Here is a 21,606-nt window from a genome sequence, read left to right on the forward strand (position 1 = left end):
ATTCAGAACTGGCTGCTTTCTTCTTCCTAAGCACAGTATAAAGTACAGTGATATCTCTTAAGCTGGCCACCACAGGATAAATCCCATGCCAAAACAATGCAAGCTGCAAATACGTAATCCACTCCTTTCTCACTACTCAGGTGTTGGCGAGCAGAAGTACTTTACAGCAGTGGTCCCCAACCCTGTCCTGGAGGGCCACTAGCCAGTCGAGTTTTCAGGATAGCCCTAATGAATATGCATGGGGTAGATCTGCATTCCTGTCATCTTCATTACATGCAAATCTCTTTCATGCATATTCATTAGGGCTATCCTGAAAACCTGACTGGCTGGTGGTCCTCCAGGACAGGGTTGGGAACCACTGCTTTACAGCATTATGAACCATATGTTCTCAAACTTTGAAGGATCACGTAGTAGCTGCAAAATTATTTTTTTACAATCAGTTTATTATTAGGGTTTTCGGGTTCTATTCTTTTTACCTTTGGTGCTAGACAAAGGTTCACTGCTGCCAACAGCATCTACTTCCTGATGCTGTAGCATGGCTTTCATATGAGGATTTAAATAATTTCTTAAAACTACAACTTCCAAAAATGTTCTAAAAGGAAGGATAGGATGGGAATTAACAGGATTTTTTTTTTTTTTACATTTCATACCTTACCCGCCCCCCCCCCAAAAAAAAAATGCTGTTTTCCTTACAACTACTTTTACCAGGCCCCATAGGTTCAAACCAAGACACCACCAAATTCTTAGAAACCAGAATTATAGTTTAACTATGCAACAAAAAATAATTTCTCACAAGAGAAAAGAATTGTACACACATTTGGAGTGCTTTTCAACTTTTCTCCCAAATAAAAATTACATAAGATAGATGCAAACCCCATAACTGACCATTCCCATCCTGCCAAAATTCATCCCAATTTCAGCTTGGAACTGAAAAACTATAAAAAAATAAAAAAAAATTCAAGCCACCAACATTCTAATAAACATACAAAAAAAGCAAGCTGACAGATCTTCTGCTCAACTGTGTTAAGTCTAGCAACAAAAAAATAAATTTAATATATGCATAAATCAAATTATTTAATGACTGTTATAACATAAATAATTGATATTTTTTATACATAGAAAATATTAGATTCAGTTTAGATTATAATCCTGTTAGCTTTTATATGCTGTGCTCTATTTCTAGATCAGTTCAAGAGGACATAAAATAGCTGTCATCAATTGCTACTTTACTATATAAGGTAATTTCTTTGTTGGATATAGCTAAGGAAAAGGTAGTAACAAGCTGGCAGCTGAGAAGCATTCTCTATCCCTGTTACTGTGTTACACAGGCACCAGCTTTCTCTGGGTCTTCTCCATCAATTTTAATCCATTTCTTTTCAATTTCAATCTATAATGAGAAAGATAAAGCACATTATTTAAAAGTCAAAGTACAAGAATTAACTGTAACAAATGAAAATATATAATGCAGTACAATTGATGGCATGTGTTGAGTTTAAAATCATATGCATGGTTTATAAGACGATATGCTCAAGCTCATTATTTTATAAAAATTATTTCAAAAATTCTGCGATTAGAAACCAGTCTTGCTTTGCAATCTTATATTGCCTGAATTATCCTTCCATCAAACATATTTGTTTTAAGCATATATTCAAATCTTCTTTTATGTTACAGGCAGTTAAAATTTGGAATGCTTTTCTCCAGCTACTTAAAGGGTCCTTTTACTAAACTGCTATAAAAAGTGCCCAGTGCTGTTTTTAGTGCGTGGGTTTCCCACACACTGAGGCCTCTTTTTAGCACAGCTCTAAGATGGCCTACAGTGCCATTTTCTTATTAATGGCCACGCACAAATTGCAAAATTAGCATATGGCCATTGGTGCATGAGCAACATGTTCCCATGAATTTCAAAGCTAAGATTTTACATTTTGTTTGTTCTGTGCCATCGACTCGTGCTCAAGTCCTAGTGACTTGATGAACTGCGGATCTAAAAAGAAATCGGTTTTTTGCTAGTTCGGAAAGGACCTCCAGCGTCATCCCGATGGTTGTTTTCAACATGCCCAGCCATCTGATTGCAGGTTGCCCTCTTTGCCAGGTTCCTTCGATCTTCCCAAACATGATGTCCTTCTCCAGTGACCTCTCTCTTCTGCTGGTGTGACCAAAATAAGACAGTCATAACTTCATCATTTGGGCTTCAAGTGACATAGCCAGTTTGATTTCTTCCAGAATCGATTTGTTAGTAGTTCTGGCAGTCCACGGCACACCTAAAATCCTTCTCCAGTACCAAAGCTCACATGAGTCGATTTTTCTGTCTTGTTTCCATAGTGTCCAGCTTTCACATCCGCAACTGACCACTTTGAAAATGAGTGTGTGAACAAGTCTAATCTTCATTTGGAGTGTTACCTCCTTGCCTTTGAATACTTTGTTGAGAGCCTTTTCCATCAACAGTCACTTACAATTCTCTGGTGCCCAGCGACACTAACCCTATCTCAGTAGACAGATCCTGGACAGTCTTTGAGCATGTATCCGAAGCCCAGGTCTCTAAATTGTGCCACAAATTAAGATCCTGCAAATGTGCCCTGGACCTGTTCCCTTCCTACCTTTACAAGAAAATTCCCGTGCAGGCTATTTCATCTCTCACCAGACTTATCAACTCAGCCTTACTATCTGGCCTATTTTCCGTACAAATGGGACACATTGCCCTGACCCGACTTCTGAAAAAAGCTGATCTAGACCCATCCTCCCCTTCCAACTATCGTCCTATATCAAATATTCCTCTCCTGACCAAAATGCTCGAGGTTATTATATCCACTCAGCTCTCATCTTACTTAGAGAGATTCTCCATTTGCCAATATGGCTTCAGACCCAATTTCAGCACTGAATCCCTGCTGGCCTCTTTAATCTCAAAGATTCAACAACTTCAATCTCGTAATAAGTTTGCTATCCTACTACAATTCGATCTATCTGCGGCCTTTGATATTGTCCACCACGATATCCTAATTTACCAATTTTCTGAGATAGGCATTGATTCCACAGTCTCAGACTGGTTCTCGAAATTTTTACGATCCTGCTCTTACATTGTTAACATGAATGGAACCATGTCTTCTCCTTGGAGTCCGCTATGTGGTGTTCCCCAGGGATCACCTCTGTCCCCTATTCTTTTCAACATTTATATGTCTTCTTTGAAATTCTTCCATCTATCTCCCTTTGAAACTCTATTTACATATGCAGATGACATTCTTGCCCTTCTCGAGATAGATTCGAACCTCACTAACCTCACTGAAAATATAACAGCTTGCATAACGAAACTCCAATCCTGGGCCTTCTCTGTACAAATGAAGCTGAATGAGTCCAAAACAAAACTACTCTGGCTTGGCCCAAAATTAGATCAGTTACCCACGCTCATTCCACTATCTTCTGGTCCCACACTGCAGATCGAATTCTCAAGCAAAGTTTTGGGCATCATTATTGACTCTACACTTTCCTTTAATGATCATCTCAACTCTCTGGTAAAAAAAATATTTTTTTAGTCTTCACGTGTTGAGGAAAGTGAGATCCTGCTTCTGCCAACAACATTTTGCTGTCCTTGTACAATCGATCATTCTTTCCAGACTGGACTATTGTAATTCCATCTATCTAAGTCTAACCAAAAAAAATCTTCAAAGACTTCAGCGGATTCAGAAAACTGCGGCTAGGTTGACTTCGCAAAAAGCAAATTTGACCATGTTTCACCGTTTCTGTCAAAATTCACTGGCTTCCGGTGATTTCTAGGATTCACTTTAAATGTACCTGCCTAATATTCAAGATCCTACATGGCATTCTTCCTTCCCTAATTCCACTATCCTGGAATTCTTCGAGACCTGACACTACCAGATCCGCCCACAAACTCAAACTATCTTTCCCCTCGTTAAAAGGCATCATGTATGCAAGTAAATTAGGGAAATCTCTTTTCTTCAAATTCACTTAGCTTTGAAATAACCTCCCTGCCCCGCTGCAGAACCTAGGCTCATTCCAATTATTCCGAAAGCATCTGAAAACCTGGCTTTTCTCCAAAACGTAAAGCTAACTATTAAAAACATAAGAAGTTGCCTCCGCTGAGGCAGACCAGAGGTCCATCTCGCCCAGCGGTCCGCTCACGCGGCAGCCCATCAGGCCCATTGCCTGAGCAGTGGTCCCAGACTATCCCTAAAACTACCTCTACTCCTATCTGTACCCCTCAATTCCTTTATCCTCTAGGAACCTATCCAAACCTTCTTTGAAGCCTTGTAACATGCTCCGGCCTATCACAGCCTCCGGAAGCGCATTCCATGTATCCACCACCCTCTGGGTGAAAAAGAACTTTCTGGCATTTGTTCTAAACCTGTCTCCTTTTAATTTCTTCGAGTGCCCCCTTGTACTTGTGGTTCCCCATAATCTGAAAAATCTGTCCCTGTCTACCCTTTCTATACCCTTCAGGATCTTGAAGGTTTCTATCATGTCTCCTCTAAGTCTCCGCTTTTCCAGGGAGAACAGCCCCAGCTTTTTCAATCTGTCAGTATATGAGAGGTTTTCCATACCCTTAATCAGTTTAGTTGCCCTTCTCTGGACTCCCTCAAGTACCGCCATGTCCTTCTTGAGGTACGGCGACCATGCCTGGACACAGTATTCCAGATGCGGGCGCACCATTGCACGATACAGTGGCAGGATGACCTCCTTCGTCCTGGTCGTGATACCCTTCTTAATGATACCCAACATTTTGTTTGCTTTTCTTGAGGCTGTGGCGCACTGTGCCAACGCCTTCAGGGTTGTGTCTACCATCACTCCCAGGTCTCTTTCAAGGTTACTTACCCCTAGCAGTGATCCCCCCATTTTGTAGCTGAACATCGGGTTCTTTTTCCCTACATGCATGACCTTGCATTTCCCTACGTTAAAGCTAGCTATCCTCTTCATAACCTCTAATTTCTTATTATGTCCTTTCCTCATTTATTGAATTTACCTGTAAACCGTGCTGAGCTCTATCTTTATGGAGATGATGCGGTATACAAACTTAAGGTTTAGTTTAGCCTTCATTGAAGAGCGACCCAACTGCTAGTCTGTGGATTATTTCCTCCCTGCTAGTTGCTTCTTTATTTACAAAAGAGCCCAGAAGATAGAATAGAAGCTGTAAAGGATTTCAATCGCCTTCAAGCTCAAAATTATCATTTTCCATGTTCATGATCTTCATTTTGTTTATGTTAGTTCTAATCCCATGTTATGACTTTCAGCTTTGATGTTTCTCAATAGATTCAGCATGTCTTCTTTGCTTCTGGTGATGAGCATTGTATCATCTGCATAGCACAGGATGTTTATATTTCAGCCACCAACTTTGAAACAGACACTCTTCTTCCAAATTTGCTTTTCTGAAACAGGTTGAACTGATAAGGTGACAAGATGAATCCTTGCCTGACGCCAGGTTTTATTGGAAACTAATCAGTGTTGCCATATTCAGTTCTCACTGCATATAGGCTGTCTATCAACTAAGTTATGTGTTTTGGTATTCCCATTTGCACTGGAGTTCTCCATATTTTATTGTGATCTACAGAGTCAAAAGCTTTCCTGTAGTCGATGAAACAAAGGTATAGGGTTTTTTTGTATTCTTTGTTCTTCTCCAATATCCATCTAATATTGATAATAATGTCTTGTTCCTCGACCTTTTCTGAAACCAGCCTGAACTTCGTGTAGTTCTTGCTCAACGTATGATTGGAGCCTTGTTGTATTATTTTCAGCAATATTTTGCTAGCGTGTGGAATTAATGCAATTGTTCTGTAGTTGTTACAGTCCTTGGCGTCACCTTTCTTTGGTATAGGTGTGAACAATGATCTTCTCCAATCGGTTGGCCATTTTTTTCCTTGCAAATCTGTTGACAGTCAAATGAGGGCCATGATAACACCTTCTGAGCGTTTTTATTAAATATAAATATATAGGTAAATGAAAAAGTAAAGGCAAAATACATTTAACGGCTTTAATAGAAGTAACTGTAAGCAGCTGAAGTTATCACTTTTCCACATAGTCCCCATGCAAGATGACAAATTTGTTGTATCATTCAACTAGTTTCTGCATTCCTGCAGAGAAGTTCCTGTTCCTGAAGCCAGGTGGCCACTGCCTCCTTTACTTTATCATGCTTTGTCTTTTGCTCTATGGGTCGCAGTGATGCACCCATGTCTTGTCATCAGTGACAATTCTCTCCAGAATATTGGATCTTTTTCATACCGTTTCAGGAGCTGGGTCGCAACCTCCACACGCTGCTGCTTGTGCAGATCAGTAAGCTGTTTGAGAACCCATCGTGGGTAGACTTTTTCCTATATCCCAAGTCATCATGCATTACGGCAAATGCAGATCCATAGCTGATAAAATTGTCTCAATTGGCTACAAATTTAGATATGTTAGTTTTTCTAATCAAAGCATCTGCCCTGTCAATGTGCTCTTGTGTGCGTGATGCTGATGGGCAACCAGAATGACTTTCATTGGTTACACCTATTCTTCCCGCTTTAAACCTTTTTACCCACTTTTGTTGATTCATAGTGCTATGTCCATATTGAGTCAATATCCAACGATGAATATCCACAAGTTTTACTCCCTTTGTTCAAAGAAAGTGCACTACTGCACATTGCTCTTTGATGGTGCAATTTTGCAATGGAGCATCCATGTTTCTAACCTCATGGCTGCAGCATAACTAAAGGCCAAGCACCGCACTGTGCATGGACGAACTATCCAACAGGCAATGTACAAGTACATATATTGCATTTCGCTAGCTCTGTTGCAGTTATCGCGTAATTTAACAATTGCCTTTAATTTTTGATTTGCCCTCGATCAAGAACACAGTAGTGGTGCACCAGCACCACTAGCAGGAACACTTAGGAGGAATACTGGGGACAGCGGTCCTGTTCTGGCACTGTCCAGTACTACTCACTTGTCTGCCCAATTCAGTTCTACTTGTTGCAGGAGAAGACCTTTCTTCAGTACTAATCAGTAACCACAGGAAATGCAGGAATGAGAAATACCTGGCATTGGTATGATGTCTTATAAGCGATGTGTTTCTGGGGCTGAATGTCACTGTCAATGCCCACAGATGTAACTTCCACTCCTGAGGCACAGGTATCAGGCATGTCAAACTGCATGGTAGCAAACGAATGCCAGTCAGATGGTATTTCCTGATCTGATCCAAGTTCCAATTTGCAGGATAAACTATGTGGTTGATCAGGACCTTTGAAGAAGAAAAAATGACATACAATAGGCTCTGAGTTCTCACATGTTATGCTCATCACTTCTTATGTTATATTTCTAATTCTTCTAATATATTACACTTCCCCCCCCTTCTGTTCATGACTATTTTGACAGATTCATTAAAAGCATGTTTTCCTATTGAAACATTAATAATTTCTTCACTAGTATATGCAAATTCATTATGAAAAGGAAGAGAATTTGTCTCTGTTAGAATCGTAGAAACTCAGGGTTACATTAGTGTCGTATATACTCAAATATAAGCCTGAGTATAATCTGAGATAAATTTCCCCTCATTCTGGGGAGAAAAATATTAACGGAAGTATAAGCCAAAGTCTTATATTCAAATATTTATTTCCCCCTGGTGTGCTTTTGCCACCCCTGTGTGACTGGCATTCTTCTCTCCCCCACAGTGACCAACACGTCTCCCCTCCCCTGTGGTTAAAGCTATAATCTTGCCCTCCTATTCACCCCCCCCCACCCCACACTGATGGCATCCCTCTTCCCTCACTCCATGACCAGCACTTTTCTCCCTCTCCTACCCCCTCCCTCCTGCAATGACCGACATTTCTCCCCTCCCCTTCCCTGTGGTTACAGCCATAATCTCACTTTCCTATCCTCCCACCCCTGCGCCGATGTCATCCCTCTCCATCTTCCCCCATGGTAACTGGCATAGCCACTGTTAACTTCTCCTAGCTGCTGCTGACAGGAACTGTGCTGAGCCAGGGCCTTGAGCATCTTCTCGTCGGTCTTCACGAGCGAGGACACATCGAATGTACCAGAACCCGAAGAGATCATAAATGGAGATCAAGAAGAAAAACTGGTGCATATAGAGATAAGCCATGAGGAGGTCGTCAAACAGATAGACAGACTAAAAAGCGACAAATCACCGGGCCCGGACGGAATCCACCCAAGGGTTCTAAAAGAGCTAAGGAACGAAATAGCGGAAACTCTCCGACAAATTTTGCAACTTGTCCTTGAAAACTGGGAAGATCCCAGAGGACTGGAAAATAGCAAATATCACACCTATCTTTAAAAAGGGATCGAGGGGTGACCCGGGGAACTACAGGCCAGTAAGCCTGACTTCAGTCCCAGGCAAGATGATGGAGGCACTGATAAAGAACACCATCTGTGAACACATAGAAAAAAATGGACAACTAAAAGCGAGCCAGCATAGTTTCTGCAAGGGAAGATCGTGCCAAACAAACCTACTGCACTTCTTTGAAGGGATAAACAGCCAGATGGATAAAGGAGAACCCGTAGACATCATCTATCTCGACTTCCAAAAGGCCTTTGACACGGTGCCCTATGAGCGACTTCTTAGGAAGCTGTGGAGCCACGGGGTGGAAGGGGACGTACACAGATGGATTAAACACTGGTTGGCAGACAGAAAGCAACGGGTTGGAGTGAAGGGCCACTACTCGGACTGGCGGAAGGTCACAAGCGGTGTTCCCCAGGGGTCGGTGCTCGGACCGCTGCTGTTCAATGTATTCATAAACGACCTAGAAGCGGGGACGGAGTGTGAAGTTATAAAATTTGCTGATGACACCAAACTCTGTAGCAGGGTTAGAACCACGGAAGAATGTGAAGACCTACAAAGGGACCTAAACAAACTGGAAGAGTGGGCAAGCAAATGGCAAATGCGCTTTAATATAGAGAAATGCAAGGTCATGCATTTAGGGAAGAAAAACCCGATGTTCAGCTACAAAATGGGGGGGGTCAGTGCTAGGGGAAAGTAACCTTGAAAAAGACTTGGGTGTGCTGGTAGATACTACAATGAAACCAACGGCACAATGTGCAGCAGCCTCCAAGAAAGCAAACAGAATGTTGGGTATTATTAAGAAGGGCATTACAACCAGGACGAAGGAAGTCATCATGCTGCTGTATCGTGCGATGGTTCGCCCGCATCTGGAGTACTGTGTCCAGTATTGGTCACCGTACCTCAAGAAGGACATGGCGATACTTGAAAGGGTCCAGAGAAAAGCGACGAAAATGATAAAAGGTATGGAAAACCTTTCATACGCAGACAGGTTGGGAAGGCTGGGGCTCTTCTCCCTTGAAAAGAGGAGACTCAGAGGAGACATGATTGAGACTTTCAAGATCATGAAGGGCATATAGAGGGTGGAAAGGGACAGATTCTTCAGATTATTGGGAACCACAAGCACAAGGAGGCACTCAGAGAAGCTGAAAGGGGACAATTTCAGAACCAATGCTAGGAAGTTCTTTTTTACGCAGAGGGTGGTGGACACCTGGAATGTGCTTCCGGAGGTTGTGATAGGACAAAGTACACTACGGGGGTTCAAGGAAGGATTGGATAAATTCCTGAACGATAGAGGGATGGAAGGATACAGATAGAGGTAGAGATAGGTTTTAGACAGAGTATGGATAGAAGGATAAAAGGGATTAGAGAAGGATTACATTACAGGTCATGGGCCTGATGGGCCGCCGCGAGTGCGGACTGCTGGGCACGATGGACCTCGGGTCTGACCCAGCAGAGGCAACTTCTTATATTCTTAAGGCCCTGGCCCAGCACAGTTCCTGTCTGCGGCAGCCGGGAGAAGTTAACAGCAGTAATGCTGGTCACCACAGGAGAAAAGGGAAAGGGATGCTAACAGCACAGGGGAAAGTCAACTTTAAGCTGAGACCCAAATTTTGGAGCTTTTTTGGGGGGTCCAAAAATCTTGGCTTATAGTCAAGTATATATGGTAATCACAGAAAAATGATTATCGTACAACTCTGTCATTTTCTATCATGTATTTGTATTTTAGTAAAAAAACAACCACCAAAAAACCCAGTTTATATATGTAACTATTTTCCTATTCAAATACTATCTGCTTCAGTTCTTCAGCTATGAATAACTGACAGTGATTACATCTTTTGATATTATTCTCTATTTACTCTATTTACTACCAGTGCTTTCCTGTGAAACATGAAAAGCTGGCTTTTACTTAACTTGGTTCCCAGGTGTGCAGTGGGGAAAAGGTTTATGCACAGTAGGTAGATCGATCGATCTAAGGTGGTCATTGAAGAGTAATAAATAACTTAATGCAGATGTTCAGATAACATTGGGTCAATATTCAGTTTAAATACTTATCAATCATCCATTCATTTAGAATTGTAACATTCCAGCTAAATAGTCATAACACATAAATGTGGTACTCAACCACATTTACAAAAACTTTATGAACATTATCCTGTATATATTACATTACATTACGAGATTTCTATTCCACCAATGCCTTGCAGTTCAAGCCTTGATTGCTTTGTTGCTCAAGTTAGAATAACTACTGCATAAAAAATAAAAATAAAATTTCTTGCTGTTAGTTTTCAAGGACCAGTCACTTCAAAAGAATGATGGTTGTCTGGGCAGTTGTAGCCTTATGCACGTAGACACTCATAACACTGACAGACTCTTATGTACGCAACGTACATGTCATCCATTCTAGTGTATACTTATGAAGGGAATTTTTTAAAAATAAAGTAAAATTCTGGAATCTCTCTTAGCACACCCAGAATCTCTTCGAATCACAGTTTGAGAGACACTGAATTTAAGTCTCAGAAGAGACTAAGAAGAGCACAAATGCTTCAAATAAAGGGACTGATTTGTTGCTTATTGATGTTAACAAGAGAACATGAAACTATGAGATCTGGGGGTTATTTTTGTCTTCATCCAGTGGATATGTGGCGAGACTATTCTTTCATTTGAAGAGACGTACTCTCATTAGGTAACTTGGATTTTTCTTCTGAGATTGTAATGCCTAAGCAGAGGCATTTTGTTGGAGAAATCTTTCCTTTTGGATGTTGCTTTAGGTATATGTCATGTCTTTTTATTCCTGGTGTGATTTTTTTTTCCTCACTTGTTCACGGAAATTCAGTTGCAAGAAGAACATATCAAATTACCAGAGACAAGTGCCTCTAACTGTCAACTGGCTTACATTCATCAGTAATTTTACTGTATGAAACCCCAGAAACCAGTGGAATATTTTAGGCACTGTTTTATCAAACCGCGTTAGGGCTTTTTATCACTGGCCACTGTGATAAAAGCTCTAGTGCAGCAGCCGGAGATAAAAAGCCCTAATGCAGCTTGATAAAAGGGGGTCTTAATTTGTTATCTCAAGTCATTTTTATGTATTGTTAGGATGTATGACATACTTTGATTGATGTAAAATAAATTTTTGTATTGAACATATTACATTATTTATAAATTGGAAGCATTTGCTTTCCACACTTTATTGAAAGTTCAAAAAGTATGGATACCTTTCTGGTTCATTCTTTACTGCATTAAATTATGTACTATTATCTTTAAAACATTAGAAAATAAGACTCCAGCATTTTTATTCAGACTACTTATCCCATATTCAGTTAAAAGAACTTTAAGATCTAGTGAACGGAACCTTTTATCAATTCCTTCGTTAAAAGTTATTAGCACAAGAAGACAATTTATCTTCTCATGTACAGCTCCCCAGATCTGGAATGCGCTTCCCATGTTTTTACGGGAGGAGAAGGTGTTTGGGAAATTTAAAAGCGAATTAAAAACCTTTTTGTTCAAAGACGCATTTGCAAATTAATTAAATTTTATTATAAAGTGTTATTCTAGCGAATTATTTTTCTATCTTTTGTTTTTTTAATTTCCTTATGTATTTTCCCTGTATGTTCTTTCTTTACTATAAAAAATGTATTTCACCCCTCTTACCTTTTGTTTACGTTATAATTAATTAACTGTATGTAATGTTTTCGTTTCCTTACATGTATATTTTATTGTACATCGCTTAGAAATCCGATTAAGCGATTCAACAAGCAAACTAATAAACTTGAAACTTGAAACTTAAATAAAAATTAGAAATAGAGTCCGAAACACCTCGTTTTGCTTCCAGAGTGCCAGGGATGGAGTCCTCTGGCTTTCGGGGAGTTTTGGAGGCCTCAGCATAAATTATAAAGGGGTTAAAGTGAGATGTACATCTGGCAGCAGTGCTCTTTAAGGTGCCCCACTGCTCTGTTGGCAAGTCTGTATGGCTAGTTCATTACAATGGTGACCCCCCCCCTCTTATGTCCAAATAGTCTGGATTTGAACTTGGATGTTTTTGTGGTCGAAAATGGGCAAAAAAGTTAAACATCCTGACAGCCAAGAGGTCTAAATAGACGATTAAAAAAATAAAAAATTAGACGTTTAGTGGTTTCACCAGTTTCAAAAATGGCTGTTTTTCAGCCTCCGACGTTGGAGACCTTGTGGGAAATGTCCACAGTTGGAACTTTAGACGTCCTATCGAAAATGCTCCTCAAAACGATTTTAAAATGGTGGATGAGAGATGAACTATCCCCATATACAAACTGTGTTACTATAATGAACAATATAGTTTTATTTGAAACTTGGATATATACGGTAAGAGTAAGGTACAAAAAAGCCTTGGCATGCTCTCGGCTGTGGACCATTTTGGGGTGTTTTCAAGTAAAGGATGGCGCAGAGAGTAATGAAGACTAATTCTACATCAAGTTTAGGTGCACAGAAACAGAATAGACAAAGGGGATAGAATGATTCTAGCACATGAACAGACAAGTAAATGATTCTGGGGGATAATGGAGAAAAGTGGTAGAAAATGCATTGAAGGGAAATGGTGGTAATTGATCTCTAGAAAGGAAAACACCAGAGCTTGAATGGGATGGAAGTATTGCTAGGGTCGGGGCTCTGCCGCTGCGAGCGATTGGAGTCACTTTCCTTACCCGACGTCGAGTCAGCTGTCTGCCGCGCAGGGACAAACCAGACCAGAAGCTGCAGCGCCATTTCCGAGAAGTCTCAAAGTGAAAGACGGATCAAGGACGAATCGAGAAGGGAAGACGAAAAGGCGAAGAAGGCCGCAGTCGGCTCTGCTGCACTCCCCCTTTGGTGGTAACTAATACTGGAAAAAAAAGAAAAAAAAAATCACTGTATACCACGCTGAGCCAGTTGGAAGGCTCAGCGGGAGCATTTTAAATTTAATTTAATTTTACCTGTTCTAACTTCTACTTCAGCCCTACCAACTTTCCTCAATCTTCAGACCGGGAGCAGCTTGGAGGACTCCCCGGGCGTGGGAGCGCACTCCGCCCCTCCCCGACAACACCACACTGAGCCAGTTGGAAGGCTCAGTGGGAACCTTTTGAATTTAATTTAACTTTTCCTGCTATTAACTTTTACTTTGGCCCTGCCAACTTTCTTCAATCTTCGGACCGGGAGCAGATTGGGAACTCCTCGGGCGTGGGAGTGCATTCTGCCCCTCCCTGACACCACGCTGAGCCAGTTGGAAGGCTCAGGTGAACCTTTTGAATTTTAATGTAACTTTTCCTGCTATTAACTTTTACTTTGACCCTAAATGCGCTAACCACTACTGCCTCCTTTTTAGGAGGTGGTAGATTTTCGGCTATAGCGTGCGGTAATTTTGTGCGTGCGCTAAAAACCCTAGCGCATCTTCGTAAAAGGAGCCCTATAACTCTATAAATAAATAACAAACCTTAAAAAGAGCCACAAAAACCTCCTCCCCTCTCAATATCATTCCAATACACCCCCATTATTTTCAGTTAATATTAGCAACATTACCTATATCACTCTACAACAGTGTTTTTCAACCTTTTTACACCTATGGACCGGCAGAAATAAAAGAATTATTCTGTGGACCGGCGGTTGAAGAACACTGGGCTAAGTCGTGGGCCAGACCCCACCCATCTCTACCCAATCTCCACCCCAGACCCCGCCCCCATAATAGTACTAATTATAACACTATTTTTTCCACTCATTTTTCACAGATACACAATATAATCTTATTAACAACACAACGTCAGAGAGAAGGCTTCTGGTTCAGGCGCAGGACGTGCGTAGGAGCCACTGCCCGTGGCTTTGTGCACTGAATCGGTGAGGAAGAGGGAGCTGGCTCGAAGATAATGCCACATCGATCATACTGTTTTGGGCCTGATGCACATGCTGGCCCTATGGACCGGTGGTTGAAGAACACTGCTCTATAACATAACAACCCATATGGACAAAAATACATATCATTCCCTGCATTTGATCTATTAAAACACAGCCAACCAAAACAAGTTCCGCACATACCAAGCAATCTTTTCCATATACTCCAATCACTCTCACAAAATTAAATCATCAACTTAAATTAATAACCAACAATAAAATTTATTCAAAAAAGCTATTTCATTCACATGCACTGCCAACCCCAAATGACTAAATTAATATTGAATGAGTAGATAATCCAAAGACTATAAAGAATCATTATATTCCATATCCACCCCCCGCTCCTCCGTCTTACAAAACCATTCATCCCAACCCCCACCCCACTCTCTACAAAGGTTCCCCTTAAACATCCATACACTACCAACCACACACCAATATATGCACATTGCCAATCTACAACAGAACAACTTGTATAATCCTTAAGCAAAGCTCAGGAAGAAGCAATGTCAGCATTGCCAGGGTTCCTGATGCTCTAGGTCACAACTTTTTATCATCTTTACCACTAAATAAAAGCATCGATTCCCTGCCAATTTTGTAATCATGTTCGGTCCAGGCGCAAAAGATGACCTCATAACTCCTGTGTTTAACAAGGACAGAAATCCAAAATATATAATAAAAACAACAACCAGTATGGGCTGAGTGTCTTCTCCCCCCCCCATAAAGGCTTTCTCATTTCGCCACTCCCCTCCTCAGAACACTGTTTGCTCGCCACATCTCAGGCCCAGTACTGCCACTGCAATTACACAAAGGCGGGTTCAAATTCACCTCAATTTGTGTGGGGTTGTTCTCTTGCTTTTTGCAGGCCCAATCTGACGCATCTTTTCCCTTTTTAATACATTTCCAAGCATTAGAAATACAGTCACACCAAACCCCAGGACAGGGCTCTCAATCAGGCAGGGCGAACATCCTGAAGCGTCTGCCACCACTGCTGCTCCTCCTCCACCTCCCGGTGTCAGTCTGCACATGCCGGATCCAAGCTTCCCGCTCTTTTACCCTTGCGTGCGCTGGGGGTTTTTCCCCCCTTTTTATCTCGACCAAACCGCTTCCCGTTCGTTCCTCCACCATTCAGGATGGTAATATTTTCTAAGGCTCACAGGGGCCTGGAGCTCGGACACACTCCTCTCCCCTCTGCAGCAAACCTCCCTGCACCTCTTCTCTTATTCCGCCTCCTCCCAGTTTGCAAACACCAACGGAAATCGCAAATAATCCATTCCCATTTGGAAATCAAGTCGCAAGGAGAGAAAAGAAAGTGTACCTGTGATGTCAGAGTTCTCTCATGAATCTCCTAGCAGTTTGTTATAAGGTATGTTGCCGGTAGTGGTGCTGGGTCTGGGAGGAAGGGAGACGTATAAATCCAAACGCAGCAACTAGGGTGGCAGCACTGGCAGCTCAAAAGGGTGTGTGTGTGCAGGAGAATGCATCTGTCTGGTACTGTAGAGAAACCAAACCTTATTTCCTTTTATCCTATTCCAGGCAGCCTTTCCAGACCATACAATCTGATGATCCCGCCCTATTACTTCCTCTTTATCTTAGGCTGTCAGTCTACCTTCGAACGACAGTTTCCAATCTGCTGACATTTTTAACTGGCCAACCGAATCCGATTGTGATCGCTGCAATCTAGTGCTTTTTCAAATATCTGAAGATAAAATCCATGTTCCATTCAGTTTACAGTTGTTCAGTAAATAAATAAATCAAAATTTCGTTTAAAATAAATGAAAATAAAACAATTATAGTGTCCATATCCCCTTGATTGAAATCAGGAAACACTGACAGTCTTTAAGACATGGGCTGCACCTGTTGAGAAATATATTCCTTTAATTTTGCTGGATCCTCAAATTTAACTATACAATTTTCATGTGTAATTTAGAGAATGACATGGGGAAAAAATCTGTCCCTGTCACCGGACCATCGTCCCCTTCACCGCCCCATCCCTGAACCCACCGTCCCCTTCACCGCCCTGTCCCCGCAGCATCCACCCTTCCCTCTCGCCACATCACCGCCCTTCAGTGGCCTGAGAATCTCCCTCTTACCTTCATGGCATAAAGAAACTTAAGGGAGGGAAGACGCGTGGTCACCGATCACGCGCAGCCCCTTATCTCCCTCCCTCCCTCCCTCTTACCTTTGCGACGCTTTAGAAAAGAAACTGATGCCGGCAAAGCCTGCTTGTGCCACCCTGCATTCGCGTGTGTGTGGGTGGAAGCTTATCCTCTGACAATTGTCATTTTATAAACACAAATAAAACAGAGCAAGGTTCAATAAAACCCATCTCCCCTCCCCTTCACTATTGTGAAAATATCCCCTTCACTATTGTGAAAACTGAACAAACCAAATTACTAGAGAATGCTACATAGAAAAATCAAGCTAACAGAATACTTTAGTCACACATGGCAAGAATAATGTTAGGGGAGTGCAACTAGGGCAACTGTTCCCTGGTCAGAGAGAGAGCCCTAAGCCAGCTGGAAGCTAAATAAGCACAGCCTGGACTTTGCGGTCCCCAGTTATGTCTAATACCAGCTCTAGCAGGATACATATTTCAAATCTGAAATTCTAATCACAAAATATAAAATAAATTTATTTTTTTTTCTTTTTGTTGTCTGGTAATTTTATTCTTCAAATCACATTGGTTTCAGGCTTTGGTTTTAGGTTCCTTCTGTCTTCATCGTGGAAGGTAAAATTGGAGCAAGAGGAGCTGGGGAGAAGATGCCGAGTCTGACACATACGCAATTTTTTTTACCACAGGAGTAAGACTTTTCACCGCTCCCACGGGGTGGTGAAAGGTTTTGTCCCCATTCCTGCGGTAAACCAGTTGCAAATGTCTCCAATCCTGTGGATTTACTGCAGTGATCTGCGGTTTACCATGGTAAACGGTCCCCGTGTCATTCTCTAGTGTAATTCTCATTATGGCAGGATATAAAAGACCATATTTTGCCCCAATCTGTTGTAAATCAGATCTTAACATCAAAAATTGTCTTCTTCAATCAGCCGTTTTCCTAGCAAAGTCTGGAACAAAAATTTATTTTGATTCTTTATACTTCAGATTTCTATTTTCTTTTGCCAAACACAAAATTTCTAAAGCTTGCTGAAACCTTAACACACTGTTCTTCAACCACCGGTCCTTCGACCGGTGCCGGTCCACAGGAAATTTCTGCCAGTCCGCACAGGGCCGGCAAGATCAACAAAATATTTCAGCTGGTCTGCGCTGGGCCGGAGAGATCATGAGGAGCCTCCGACAGTGGCTTTCTCCCCTCCCTGCAGCTCTTCTTACCAGCGCAGCGATTCACGAAGGGAGCCTTGGGGCTTTTGCTGAGTAGCAGCCGCCTCTGATGATGCAACTTCCTCTTTCTTCAGAGGCGGTGCGACCCAACAAAGGACCCGAGGCTGCCTTCGTGAATCGCTGCGCTGGCAAGTAAGGAGAGCTGCTGGGAGGGGAGAAAGCCACTGTTGGAGGCTGGGAAGCTGCTGGGCAAGGGAAAAAAAGGGACAGCTGCTACTGGACCTGGAGAGGGAGAAGGAAAGATGCTGCTGGTAGGGGAGGAGGGAAAGGAGTCTGGGAAGCTGCTGAGCAAGGGGAAAAATGGGACAGCTGCTATTAGACCTGGAGGGAAGGATAAGGAGAGATGCTGCTGGGTAAGGGGAAAAAAGGGACAGCTGCTATTGGACCTGGAGGGAAGGATAAGGAGAGATGCTGCTGGGCAAGGGGAAAAAAGGGACAGCTGCTATTGGACCTGGAGGGAAGGATAAGGAGAGATGCTGCTGGGCAAGAGGAAAAAAGGGACAGCTGCTATTGGACCTGGAGGGAAGGATAAGGAGAGATGCTGCTGGGAGAGTCTGGGAAGCTTCTGGACAAGGGAAAAAAAGGGACAGCTGCTACTGGACCTGGAGGGAAGGAGAAGGAGAGATGCTGCTGGGAGGGGAGGAAGTGAAGAGAGTTACTGCTGGACAGGAGGAGGAGGGAAGGGAGAAGGAAACAGCTGGCAGGGAGATTAGAGGAGGGGAAGTGGAGAGACAGGCATGAGAAAGTAGAGAGATTGATGATGGGAAGGGGTCAGCAGAGAAATAAGCAGAGAGGGACAACGATGATAGATCTGGTGTAGGAGAGATAAAAATGAAGAGAGCAGTGAAGCTGGAATGAATCATGTAAAAAGGAGAGAGGGGGCACAGGCTGGATGGAAAGGGGAGAGGGGCATAGAAAGAAGACAGATACCATATGGAAGGGGGAGAGGGCAGACAGTGAATGGAAGGGGCAGATGCTGGATTGAAGAGACAGAGAGGGTAGACGCTGGAAGGAAGAGAGTGAAAAGAAGATGAAAGCAGAAACCAGAGATGACAAAAGGTAGAAAAAAATAATTTTATTTCTATTTTGTGATTAGAATATATCAGATTTGAAATATATATCCTGCTAGAGCTGGTGTTAGACATAACTGGCGACTGCAAAACCCAGGCAGTGCTTCTTTAGCTTCCAGCTGGCTTAGGGTGCTCTCTGACCAGGGGGCAGTTGCCCTAGTTGCACTCCCCTAACACTATTCCTGTCATGTGTGACTGCAGTATTCTATTAGCATGGTATTTCTGTGTAGCATTCTGTAATAATTTGGCTTGTTCAGTTTTCTTGATAGTAGAGGAGATATATGTGAAGGGGAGGGGAGACAGGGTTTTTGTTGATCCTTGCTCTGCATTATTTGTATTTATAAAATGACAATTGTACAGAATATTGTTTCTTTTTATACTTTAATAAAATACATTCAATATAAAATCATAACTGAGGCTTGTGTGGATGGGATCAGATGATTTGCGGGGACTGAGCTCACAGAGATGGGGTGGAAATGGGGTTTTTAAATTTTAGTCCTAGTAGTTTGCCGGTCCACAAAATAATTCTTTTATTTCTGCAGGTCCACGGGTATAAAAAGGTTGAAAAACACTGCCTTAACACACTGAAAATCAAAGGTCTGGGTCCAGAATTACTATTAGATCTTTTTAAAGTAATTCTGTGCGCTCTTTCAATCTCAAAAGGGGCTTTAAAAAAGGGGGAGCAATTTGGGAATTAAATTCTGTAAAAATGATATAACATCTTTACCTTCCACTTCCTCTGGAAGACCAAGGGCATGTACATTATTTCTACGTGACTGGTTCTCATAATTTTCCAGCTGATTTCCCATTTCATGTAACCTCTTATGCACTTTTTTGCACTGTGCCTGATCCTCCTCTATTTTAACAACTCTGGTTTCTCTCTGCTCCATTCTGTTGTTGGCTACTTCCATTTGCCTTAATAAGCTGGAAACTTCTTCTCTTACTGCTGCCAGCTGATCCGCATTACTTTTTACAATTAGTTTAATTGCCTTTAGTTCTTCTAATAAGTCCAGTGTTTCAATATCAGCAGCAGGCAATGGAATCTTAGAGGGAGTCACTGGATCAGGTTTCAAACGCTTTCCCTTTCCACCAGATGTAAAAGCTGCCTCCAATTTGGTCTGCTTAGCAGAAGCCATCATCTTCTATTAGAGTATACCAGCGTTTTGAAGAAAAATAAACTTCAAAGTTGAAAAATTAGCCAAATATCTGCCTGAATATGAGGAGCTTCAAATTCACCCAACCATTTCAGTTGACCTCAAGTTCCGGAATCTATATTAGATCTATTTAAAAGTTTATCACAATTTTCTTGGTGGGGCATCACTGCAGCCACTGCAATTATCATCAAGCATCTGTGAGGTGCATTTTGCTCAAGCAATAGTACCTACTAGGAATGGTTTCTCCATCTGTCTCTCTGTCCTTCCATATGTATACATCTGTTTGTTTGAATGTGCACAACAGATACATAGGTCTTCTCTCCACCCCCCAAAGCAGCAGTGTGAAAAGTCAGTGTCAGTTCCTGGGACTCACAGGAAAAAGAGGAACAGCAGCAAAGAAGAGCCAGTACGAGTCCCTGATTACCACTGACAAAGATAGGAAGCACTGAGAAAGAAAATGGGAACAAGAAGGTTAAGGGGGGCAGAGGAAAAGGGAGAGGATAGACTTAGAGAAGTGAAAAGGGTAAAAGAGGCAGAGTATAAGGGAAGCATTGGAGTTGGAGGAAGAAAAAGCACAGTTACTTACCGTAACAGGTGTTATCCAGGGACAGCAGGCATATATTCTCACATGTGGGTGACGTCATCTACGGAGCCCCGGCGCGGACAGCTTTTCAAGCAAACTTGATTGAAGTTTCAAGTTTGCACACTGCACCACGCATGTGCATGCCTTCTCGCCCACTAGAGGGCGCATCCCACCTCGTGGTCCTCAGTTCCATAACTAGCAAGGAAGCCATCCCCGGGGAGGCGGGCGGGTTGTGAGAATATATGCCTGCTGTCCCTGGATAACACCTGTTACGGTAAGTAACTGTGCTTTATCCCAGGACAAGCAGGCATGATATTCTCACATGTGGGTGACCTCCAAGCTAACCAAAAAAGGGCAGGTGGGAGGATGGCAATTTAGGAAAACAGATTTTGCAAAACTGACTGGCCAAACCGGCCGTCACTCCTGGATAAAGTGTCCAGGCAGTAATGAGAGGTGAATGTATGAACCGAAGACCAAGTGGCAGCCTTACATATGTCCTCCATCGGAGTGGATCGGAGGAAAGCTATCGAAGCTGCCATCGCTCGGACCTTGTGCCCCGTGACTCGACCCGGGGGAGGAAGGCCAGCCTGAGCGTAGCAAAAGGAAATGCAAGCGGCCAACCAGTTAGACAGAGTGCGCTTGGAAACTGGATGCCCTAATCGATTGGGATCGAAGGACAAAAACAATTGAGGAACCTTCCGATGAGACCTGGTGCGTTGAAGATAATATGCCAACGCCCTCTTACAGTCAAGCGTGTGAAGCGCCGTCTCGCCAGGATGGGAGTGGGGCTTCGGGAAGAACACAGGAAGGACAATGGACTGATTGAGGTGGAAGTCAGAAACAACTTTAGGTAAAAACTTAGGATGGGTGCGGAGAACCACCTTGTCGTGATGAAAGACAGTGAAAGGAGGGTCCGCAACCAAGGCTTGCAACTCCCCAATCCGCCTGGCGGAGGTGAGGGCAATTAGAAACACCGCCTTCCAAGTCAGAAATTTCAAGAGGGACTTGTTGAGTGGCTCAAACGGGGGTTTCATCAGTTGAGCCAGAACCACATTCAAATTCCACACGACAGACGGAGGCTTAAGAGGGGGACAAACCCTGAGCAACCCTTTCATGAAGCGTGTCACCAAGGGATGGAGTGACAGAGGGCGTCCCTCCAGAGGTTGGTGGAAAGCAGAAATCGCACTGAGATGAACCCGCACCGAAGTGGTTTTCAAGCCGGAGCGTGACAAATGAAACAAATATTCTAAAACCGAGGATACCGGAACTGATACCGGATCCAGGTGAAAAGACGAGCA

The 21,606-nt window shown here is 42.6% G+C and overlaps 1 protein-coding gene across 3 annotated transcripts in view; it reads right to left on the reverse strand.

Moving 5' to 3' along the window:
• Positions 1–1,028: 1,028 nt before the first annotated feature.
• Positions 1,029–21,606, reverse strand: part of STON1 (stonin 1) — a 52,964-nt gene continuing 32,386 nt past the window's right edge. For all 3 annotated transcript variants that reach the window (XM_033937750.1, XM_033937749.1, XM_033937748.1), the window contains exons 3-4: positions 7,014–7,216; positions 1,029–1,387 (exon numbers count right to left, since the gene is read on the reverse strand). In XM_033937750.1, the coding sequence (XP_033793641.1) occupies positions 1,313–1,387; positions 7,014–7,216 (278 nt within the window). In that variant the 3' untranslated portion in view covers positions 1,029–1,312. The remainder of the gene's footprint in view (positions 1,388–7,013; positions 7,217–21,606) is intronic.

Source organism: Geotrypetes seraphini, chromosome 3, assembly GCF_902459505.1.
Source record: "Geotrypetes seraphini chromosome 3, aGeoSer1.1, whole genome shotgun sequence".
NCBI lineage: Eukaryota > Metazoa > Chordata > Amphibia > Gymnophiona > Dermophiidae > Geotrypetes > Geotrypetes seraphini.